The sequence below is a fragment of the chloroplast genome of Manihot esculenta, assembly GCF_001659605.2.
Source record: "Manihot esculenta chloroplast, complete genome".
NCBI lineage: Eukaryota > Viridiplantae > Streptophyta > Magnoliopsida > Malpighiales > Euphorbiaceae > Manihot > Manihot esculenta.
This window is the reverse complement of record NC_010433.1, coordinates 60001-70000: the sequence shown is the minus strand read 5'-3', so window position 1 is coordinate 70000 and position 10000 is coordinate 60001. Positions and strand designations below refer to the sequence as shown.

Below are 10000 nucleotides of genomic sequence, written 5' to 3'. Positions count from 1 at the left end.
GATACAGGTAGAAAAAATAAATCAATTTATCATCTATGACATCTACTTATACTCTCGTGATTCCGAATCAAGAGATTTGTTAGACAACTCTTGATAAATAAAATAGATAAATAAAATAGAAAACTAAGATTACAATAAAATATTACAATAATTAAATATTATCAATATAAATATTAATAAATATATTAATAAATATTATAAATATTAATAAATAAGATTAATAAATAATAAATAAGATTAATAAATAAGAAGTAAATAAATAAAATAAAATAATAAGTAGTAAAAACTGTTGTATAACTTTATTCAAAAAACTTTCTTTGAATTACTACGAAAATCACTACAAAATAAAATTTTAAAATCATTTCTATTTTGATAGTTTCTTTTAGTTTATTTAAAATTTATTTTTAATATTTATTTACTATTTATTTGTATATTTTGTATATTTGTATCGAATTTGTGTCGTTTTTTAGATTTTAAAATGAAAAATGACCCTCTATTTTTCTTTAGAATATCTTTTTCTTTATACTTTTTTCTATTTTCATTTTAAATTTTAATTTAACTCTTATTAGATTTATTAGTGGATTCATTCACACAATATCTCGAAAAAGTATCGCATGATCAGATCACTCGAAAAATCAAATCTTTCTTTTGTTTTTGTACAAATAGATTCTAAGACTACTAATTCCGATTATCTTTTTCTTTTCTAGATTTTACATTTTTTCCATATTAAAAAAAACTTCTTTTCTTTGTAGTTAAGTGTCAAGAAAGACCTTTTGGGTCTAATACATGAATACGCGCATCGCGAATATTGATTATTCCAATTATTTTTTTGCTGTTCTCCTTCTTTCATCGAATCTTCTCTACTACTGGTACTTGTTAATGGATGACTAACCAATTCCTTAAAATGAATAAAATGAAAAAGGGGGGATTCCAACAAAAAACCCTTCTTCTATAACCACAAAAGTTTTAGATTTCACATCTAGATTTCACATCTAATTGAATTGCGGAAATATGATAATCTCTTTCATAAATTATTATTGCAACCCGCCAAATTCGCATTTTACCTGATCTTATACAATTCTACAGCAACAAGAAAAAGAAAAGAAGAAAGAGATTATCTAGGACTTCATTTCAATACTGATTGAAGTTGCGTTGCTGTGTTAGAAGAAGGATAGCTATACTGATTCGGTATACTTTAAACAAACCCTTGGTACAATATTGACGATCTTACAAAGATGAAATTTCGGTGAAATTTCATTTACTGATCTCATCTTTTACAGAATCGATCCCTTTTGGTTGTACAAGAATATGTGGAGCTCAGTATGTCTGGAAGCACAGGAGAACGTTCTTTTGCTGATATTATTACCAGTATTCGATATTGGGTCATTCATAGCATTACTATACCTTCCCTATTCATTGCAGGTTGGTTATTCGTCAGTACGGGTTTAGCTTACGATGTATTTGGAAGTCCTCGTCCAAATGAATATTTTACCGAAAGCCGACAAGGAATTCCATTAATAACTGGCCGTTTTGATCCTTTGGAACAACTCGATGAATTTAGTAAATCTTTTTAGGAGGCCCAATGACCATAGATCGAACCTATCCAATTTTTACAGTACGATGGTTGGCTGTTCACGGACTAGCTGTACCTACCGTTTCTTTTTTGGGGTCAATATCAGCAATGCAGTTCATCCAACGATAAATCTAATCCCAATTAATTATAGAACTATGACACAATCAAATCCGAACGAACAAAATGTTGAATTGAATCGTACCAGTCTCTACTGGGGGTTATTACTCATTTTTGTACTTGCTGTTTTATTTTCTAATTATTTCTTCAATTGATTGAAGAAATAATTAGAAAATAGTAGAATAATAAAATAAATAAGAATAGGAATTCTCTTATCCCATCGGAAGGATATCATCTCATAATTATCTATGACTGTTTATGTCTCTAGCATGACCACTTGATTAAATGTGGAGGGAAGTGGGATAAATGGCCGATACTACTGGAAGAATTCCTCTTTGGATAGTAGGTACTGTAACTGGTATTCTTGTGATCGGTTTAATAGGCATTTTCTTTTATGGTTCATATTCCGGATTGGGTTCATCCCTGTAAGTAATCAGGTGAACTGAGTTGTAGACATAAAAACGTAAGAACTCAACGGACCCCCCTCTTTTATCTGTCTGATTCGAGGGGGTCCCGTTGAGTTTTTAATAATCATAATACTTTATTCGTATAAGTGACAAAATAGATTGCCTTTTTTTTTGATATTTCAAATATTTCAAAAAATTCTATTACATTTTTTTCGGATGGTATTTTTGAAAAAGTAACTCCATTAATTGATTTAGAACATTTGTTCCTCGATAGTATCTATCGATACTTTCAAATCAAAGTTATAAGAGGAATTACTCGATTTCCTTTTCCTAGATGGCATAATATATATTTTATATATTTCTGTCGATCCCATATCATATCCATTTTTCTATACTATTTTTCTATACTAAATAGAACCTTACTCTATTTATTTTAGTATCTCATCAAAGTTGAAATTTTTCTAGAAGTTCATCGAAGAAGTTCTATTTGCTTAAAAAATTTCCTTTTCTTTTTTTTGTTTGTCCACTACTAAAAATTTTTTTATACGTAACGTAATAAATCGAATTTATACGTATAAAATTGAAAAGGAAGTGATGATAAACCGAGAAAAAAATAGAAACTAAGAATAGTATTGAAGAATGGGATCAAGAATCCATTATTATTTTATTTTGATTTTGACACAAGAAAGGGATGTGGAAAATTCCTTTTCTTGTGTCGAAGACTAGGAAGACGAATAAAATAATACCTCCTAGAACCCTTTGTTCCCCCTTAATTTAGCCTTTGCTTTTCCGCTTACTTATTTTATGCTTAGTATCTAATCAAATTTGATTCTATTAGAATAGAAAAGCTATTAATCCACTCTATGACAGTTAAATCTAACAATAGTAAAAAAATCACACCGCTCCTATTTTTTATTTTTTTAGATTAAAAAAAAACACAAAAGAAAAGAGAGGATAAAGTCAAATAGTCTTCTTACTAATATACAGATTATAACTAGAAATGCGGTACAAGTAATTCCTAAAATCTGGCTGGTATAAAAAAAATATAAAAAAAGCAAAGAGCTTTTCACAATTTTTTTTGATCATACATAAACATAATTACCAACAAAATTTTTGTTCTTTTAAAGAACTTGATGTTGATAAATTTACAGATCTAGAAATTCATTTCGGACAATTGAACCTTCTCAAACTGTTTCTTTTTAAGAACCAAAAAGATTTGTGCCAAAATAACGGATGCCAAGAAGAACAAAAGGCCTTGGACGCGTAATGGGTCTTGAAGTACTATTTCTGCATCCCCCTGACCAAATCCACCCACATTAGGATTACTCGTTAATGGTTGATCAAGTTTAATGGATTCGCCTTCTGAAACAAGAAGTTCTGGTCCTGGAGGTATAATATCAATCACTTGACGTCCCTCTGACGCATCCGTTATGGTTATTTCGTACCCCCCTTTTTCTTTTCGTATGATTTTGCTTACTATACCTGCTGCTGTAGCATTATAAACCGTATTGTTGCTCTTGCTCCCGTCGGGATAAATCTGACCCCTTCCCCTGTTTCCGCCTACATATATGGGATATTTTAAAAAGTGAACATCTTTCTTAGCGGCGGGGTCCGGAGAAAGAATAGGAAAGGTAATTTCACTATATTTCTGACCAGGAACAGGACCTATCACAAGAATATTTTTTTTAGTGGGGCGATAACTCTGAAAAGACAGATTTCCCATCTTTTCTTTCATCTCTGGCGAAATACGATCGGGAGGGGCTAATTCAAACCCCTCAGGTAAAATAAGAACAGCCCCCACGTTCAAAGCCCCCTTTTTACCATTAGCAAGAACTTGTTTCAGTTGCATATCATAAGGAATTCGAACAACTGCTTCAAATACAGTATCTGGAAGTACCGCTTGTGGAACCTCAATATCCACGGGTTTATTAGCTAAATGACAATTGGCACATACAATACGACCAGTTGCTTCGCGTGGATTTTCATAACCCTGCTGTGCAAAAATGGGATATGCATTTGAAATGGATGCCCAAGTTATTATATATATCATGAGCAATACGGAAATTGAACGAGTAATCTCTTCTTTTATCCAAGAAAAGGTCTTTCTAGTTTGCATGGTCCAATCATTGATCCTGAAAATTTCTACAATAAAATTAGGTAGGTCGCTAGTATAGTTCCCTATCCACGATACTGCTATTTACTGAAAAATTTTTACTAAAATAGAAAATATAGGAAGAGAATCCCTTGGATGTATAGAAAAAAGAAATATGTATATATAAAGATAAAGAAAGATTTTGAATGTTTTACTTATGTACAAAATAACAAAGATTTTAATTGGATTCATGGATCATTTTTCAGTCATTCATTGAATGATAAATCACTACAAGTGACGGAGATACGCGATTTAAATAACGGAAAATCCAATATTTAAAAATGGTATCGAGAATGACTGGAAAAGTAGAAACAAGGCCAGATATAATTTGATCGTTATGGGCAAATCCAAAATCTTTGTAGACAGAGCCGATCATTAGTTCCCAACCGTGAGGTGAATGGAATCCTATACATAAATCGGTTAATAAAAGAATGGAAAAAGCTTTTATTGTGTCGCTTAAGTTATATAGGAATTCTTGAACCCAAGAATTAAGAATAATAAGTTCTTCATTACTTAGAATAGAATAACCACTTAGAATAATGAAACAGATTATATTTGTCGAGAAGTGCAAAATCGTATGGATACGATCCTCATTGTGCATCTTGATCAATTGGATCGTTTCTTTGTGGATTCCGATACGAAACTTTTGTAGATGTGTTTCCGGGTATTCCTTTATTATTTCGTTTAAGCGAACGAGGTCTTCTAATTCCATGAATTTTTCTAGAATACTTTTTTCTTGGATATCATTTAAAAAAGTTTCGGATTTACTAGTATTACAACAATTAATAATCCAAGATTCCAAACTTTTATTAAATAAAAAAGAGACCCACCAGGGCAAAAAAACTATAGATGTAAGATATAGAAGGGGAATAAATGTTTTTTTTTTCCATTTTTTCATCTGTGAATTTTTAAGGAACTCACCTCATTTATTGATTCTATATGATCTAATATTTCTATCAAGCATAAGTTCTATTATCTATTACAAGGCTTCGAACTTATGAATCTATTCCCTGTTTTTTATTTGTGAGTCAGCGGTTAGTCCTTGAATTTTGAAAGAATACAAAAAAAATATAGCCTAAAAAGAGTACACAAATGAAGAAAAAAATATTGTTTCTAGATATCTCATCAAATTCGAAGCAATTCCCTCTTTTCGATGAATGCCCTAAAAAGCCGCCTCAAATTCGGATTTCAAGATGAAAGAATTCCGTTTTATCAACAAAACAAATATTTCGAAAAAAAAATGGCCAACTTGCCCATATTCCACAGGAATAATTGAGAAAGGTTTCGGAAGAATATTGTGTGATGTGATAATCAAAAATGAGTGGCAAAAGCAAAATAAGACAGAAAAGTTATCATTCTAAGTGGTCCAGCCCTTTGTTCATTTTCATTAAGGAGGACAAAAAAAAGATAAAAAGAAACGTCGATTGACAAAAGAAAGGAGAGATAATTTACAAGATATGATCTATCCATATCTAAATCTAACGCATCAATTTCAAATATTGAAAATAAAAAGAGAATTTCTTTATTCTTTATTTTATTCCGAAATTCCAAAACGCTTTGTTTTGCTCTATGAGATGGGTCTATTATTTCGATTTATTACTTGTTTTATTACTGAATTTAGTGAATTTACATACGCATAAACAATTTTGCAGATAAAAAAGTTTCATTTTATAATTGTTCCATATATATATAATATACGCCTTCTTTGGTTCATCAATATTGTGAAGAATTTTCAGTTAAATTATGCTATAGAAAAAAGAGGACTTTTGGATTTTTTGCTCCTGTTAAGAAAATGTTCATTCTTCAGCTCATTTCAAAATACTTCAATTGGTACACGCAAAAAATAGGCCAATTCCGCTACTTTTTGCTCAATTTCTCGTGGAGTCAAATTCTCATCAGTACCAGTCAAAGGAATAGCCCCCCGGCCTCTGATTTCCATATAAAGGACACGCCGAGCATAAATACGCTCTTTAACTTCTATTCTAATAGACTGAATATCTTTCATAAGGAATCGTAGTAAGATGCGACGATTTTTTCCAGGAAATCCCCAGCGAAAAATACACACTATTCCTTCTTTTCTATCGAATCGATCATAACCACTACCTATATTCCATAAAATTGTGCACCACAAATAAGAACTAATAAATAGACCGGCGATCCCATAGAAAGACATCACGATCCCTTGTGGGAAAAAAATTATTTGCTGAGACGGAAATAAAGATATCAAATTTCTGCCAAGATAGCTGGAAATTCCAACCAATAAAAATCCCAATGAACCTAAAAAAAGTATAAAGGCCCAGCAGAAATTACTTGTTTTTCGAGACCCCGCTATAAGTTCTATCCATATACGTTCTGATCGCCAACTCATACTAGATCCGGTTGCTTTTTATTTGAAGTGGGAGACTAGCCCAAATGAATTTGACTTTCTTTTTTTTTCCGAAGTAACTTTCATCAACTCGCACTATTCTGATGTGAATCTTTAGTTTAGAAGGAATTCATCGAATTCGTTAGATTAAAAAAAAAGGGGGGGGGGGGGGGGGGAGCTCCCTCATATGATCCTCTTACGCATATAAAAACATTGGCTTTGCATTTATTTCAGGCATCCGCCACAGTCTCAATTTTTTTTTTTCAAATAGTTCACTTACTCATATATAATATTTACGCCTGCATAAGAACCCTTTCATTTATGTTTTTCATTTATGTTTGAAGAGAGCAGCCTGTATGTTATATCATATTATACTAAATAGATATCTGTATTATAATCCAAGTCTAAGTCTTGAAAAAAAAATAAAATAAATGAAATCTACCCCCATCGGACCTAATCGGATCTAAAAAATCTTGTTTTTTTGAACATAAAGAAATAAAGAAGCCATTGCAATTGCCGGAAATACTAAGCCCACTAAAGGCACAAAAATGGAGGGTAAGTTGTTGAGAATTGTCATAGAATGGGCACCTCGATTTAATATTTGTACCTGTTTTTTATTATTATTTTTTATTATTTTCTTATTATATTTATATTAATTTTATATTATATTAATAAAATAAAATATTATTAAAAAGATATCTTATAATCATTATAATTCCTATATAATTATACTAAGTATATCTAAGTGAGTATATATAATAAAGTGCAAAGAGTGTAGAACTAACTAAATAACTTATTCATATTTCTACATGAAATATATATGATAATCCACTTATTTGTTATTCTTCTTTTATTATCTTTTTTTTCTTGTCTTATAACTTTTATTTTCTTATTTTACTTTAATAAAATAAAAATAAAGAGTTTTTCCGCTTATAAATTCCCCCAAATTCGTTATAATTTATAATCCGATCCGTCAATAGGGATTTTTATTAAAAAAGGGATTCCCGGTAGATATATATAAATATGCAAGACTCTATATTTTCTATGCATAGGTAAGAAAAGAGCATGAAATTCGTTTTATTTATTATTTACCTTGTACCTTGCCAATTTTTTCCGTGAAAAAAAAATTCACTCTTTTTTCTTGTTGATAGGGGTTTCTTAACTTAATTAGTAATCAGGAATATTGGTAAAAAAGTTATCTACATGATTCGTTCTACAATTTACTCTTATATCAGAAAAAAATCCATTCTTCGGATTTTTCCCTTGATTCCGATAAAAAAAAATACCTGCTCGCCAGAAAAAAAAATAATTTAATTAATTTAATTAAATTATTTTTAACTTTTTAACTTAAGGTTCTACTTTGATTTATGATTCAAAGGAAAGAAATCGTGGAACTGAAGTAACTCATTCAGAACGCCCTTTAAAAGATTACGCGGTACGATTAGATCAAATAAGCCTTTATGGAATAAAAATTCGGCCGATTGCGAACCTTCAGGTACTGTCTTATTCAATGTTTGTTCAATTACTCTTTTACCTGCAAACGCAATATAGGCATTAGGTTCAGCAATAATGATATCCCCCAACATACCAAAACTAGCTGTCACCCCACCAGTCGTAGGAGATGTAAGGATTGATACATAAAATAACTTTTTATTCGATTGATAATCATATAATGCAGAAGATATTTTAGCCATTTGCATCAAGCTCAAACTTCCTTCTTGCATGCGTGCTCCTCCGGAAGCACACACTAAAATAAGAGGTAAAAATTTATTGGTAGCATACTCGATCAAACGAGTGATTTTCTCACCTACTACGGATCCCATACTACCCCCCATAAACCGAAAATCCATAACCCCAATTGCTACGGGAATGCCGTTTAGTTGACCTGTGCCTGTTTGAACAGCCTCACTTAATCCTGTCTTTCTTTGATAAGAATCAATACGATCTTTATAAGGTTCCTCTTCTGAATGAAATTCAATGGGATCCAGAGATACCATGTCTTCATCCATAGGATCCCAAGTGTCTAGGTCAATCAAAAGTTCAATTCTATCTGAACTACTCATTTTCAAATGATATCCACATTGTTCACAAATATTCATTCTTGACTTAAAAAATTTCTTATAATTTAATCCATAACAATTTTCGCATTGAACCCACAAATGCTTGTATTTTTGAGTTATATCGAGATCATTAGAACTTTCATCATTATCATTAGAACTTTCATCATTATAACTTTCATCATCATCATTATAACTTTCATCATTATCATTATAACTTTCATCATTATCATTAGAACTTTCATCATTATAACTTTCATCATCATCATTATAACTTTCATCATTATCATTATAACTTTCATCATTATCATTATAACTTTCATCATTATCATTAGAACTTTCATCATTAGAACTTTCTCTTATAATTAAATCGCTACCACTCGTGCTAGTTCTTAGACTGGAACTCTCGCTTTCACTACTATTTCCACTTTCACCACAAAAGTAACTATAAATGTAGTAACTATAAATGTAACTTTCACTGTAATTGTTACTACCACTTAAAATATAACTATCAATACAGATTTGAGAGCGAAGATAACTGTCAATGCAACTATTGATGTAATTATTCCAACTATATTTAGTATCATACATATAATGATCAGAGTGGGAGTCGCCACTCCTAGACCCATTATTCAGATAACTAGAATTCCAATAACTATAAAAAGAACTTTTTAGTTCACTCAGAAAAGAATGATCATTGTCAATCTCAAAAACTTTATTTTCAATATCAAAATATATGGAATAACTGTCCTTATTACTATCCCTAACTAAATAAGTTTCATCGGCGCCGAAATTCTGAATGTCCCTGACGCCGACTAAATGATCAACATTACTATAACTAGAGCTGTCACTATTACTATTACTATTACTCCAACTATGGGTGTTTTTATCTGTATCATTTAGAATTGGGTCTTCGCTTATACTGGTATTTTCAAGAGAACTGAAACTATCCATTGATTTACTTAGCCTACACCTGTATCCTAATTCCACATTGGATAAGATCGAATTGAACCACCGTTTTTCCATCTTGCTGCTATTTACATTAAAATAAATAGATGAATAGTCATTCGATGAAAAATCATTTAAATATTTCATTTCTTCTCGGAAGAAGTATATAAATCCGATTTCTAGGATTATTAACTAATAAGAATAAGGAGTGGGTATTAAAAAAAACGATTCTCTTTTGCTTTTTTTTTGTAAGAACCCGGGGTATCGCTTCACTATATATGATATGGTTATGATGGAATCCCGTTTTCAATTCTTTTTCAATTAGAATAAGTCTTAATATAAATAGAAAAGGAATTTGTCATATTGTGTCAAATTCTAGAA

General features: G+C 30.8%; 9 protein-coding genes across 9 annotated transcripts; 4 read left to right on the top strand and 5 right to left on the bottom strand. All coding sequences in view use genetic code 11, as the record gives it.

Moving 5' to 3' along the window:
- The first annotated feature begins 1322 nt into the window (after nucleotides 1-1322).
- psbE (photosystem II protein V) lies at nucleotides 1323-1574 on the top strand. Its single transcript has one exon. The coding sequence runs from the start codon at nucleotides 1323-1325 to the stop codon at nucleotides 1572-1574; it is 252 nt and encodes an 83-aa protein (YP_001718454.1).
- An 8-nt stretch (nucleotides 1575-1582) lies between these two features.
- On the top strand, nucleotides 1583-1702 carry psbF (photosystem II protein VI). The gene has a single exon. It carries the CDS (start codon nucleotides 1583-1585, stop codon nucleotides 1700-1702), a length of 120 nt encoding a protein of 39 aa, YP_001718453.1.
- Nucleotides 1703-1728: 26 nt separating this feature from the next.
- Nucleotides 1729-1845, top strand: psbL (photosystem II protein L). Its single transcript has one exon. The coding sequence runs from the start codon at nucleotides 1729-1731 to the stop codon at nucleotides 1843-1845; it is 117 nt and encodes a 38-aa protein (YP_001718452.1).
- A 151-nt stretch (nucleotides 1846-1996) lies between these two features.
- Nucleotides 1997-2119, top strand: psbJ (photosystem II protein J). Its single transcript has one exon. The coding sequence runs from the start codon at nucleotides 1997-1999 to the stop codon at nucleotides 2117-2119; it is 123 nt and encodes a 40-aa protein (YP_001718451.1).
- Nucleotides 2120-3250: 1131 nt separating this feature from the next.
- Nucleotides 3251-4213, bottom strand: petA (cytochrome f). The gene has a single exon. It carries the CDS (start codon nucleotides 4211-4213, stop codon nucleotides 3251-3253), a length of 963 nt encoding a protein of 320 aa, YP_001718450.1.
- A 238-nt stretch (nucleotides 4214-4451) lies between these two features.
- On the bottom strand, nucleotides 4452-5147 carry cemA (envelope membrane protein). The gene has a single exon. The coding sequence runs from the start codon at nucleotides 5145-5147 to the stop codon at nucleotides 4452-4454; it is 696 nt and encodes a 231-aa protein (YP_001718449.1).
- A 915-nt stretch (nucleotides 5148-6062) lies between these two features.
- Nucleotides 6063-6617, bottom strand: ycf4 (photosystem I assembly protein Ycf4). The gene has a single exon. The coding sequence runs from the start codon at nucleotides 6615-6617 to the stop codon at nucleotides 6063-6065; it is 555 nt and encodes a 184-aa protein (YP_001718448.1).
- A 460-nt stretch (nucleotides 6618-7077) lies between these two features.
- psaI (photosystem I subunit VIII) lies at nucleotides 7078-7191 on the bottom strand. Its single transcript has one exon. The coding sequence runs from the start codon at nucleotides 7189-7191 to the stop codon at nucleotides 7078-7080; it is 114 nt and encodes a 37-aa protein (YP_001718447.1).
- Nucleotides 7192-7969: 778 nt separating this feature from the next.
- On the bottom strand, nucleotides 7970-9697 carry accD (acetyl-CoA carboxylase beta subunit). The gene has a single exon. It carries the CDS (start codon nucleotides 9695-9697, stop codon nucleotides 7970-7972), a length of 1728 nt encoding a protein of 575 aa, YP_001718446.1.
- Between the last annotated feature and the right edge of the window lie 303 nt (nucleotides 9698-10000).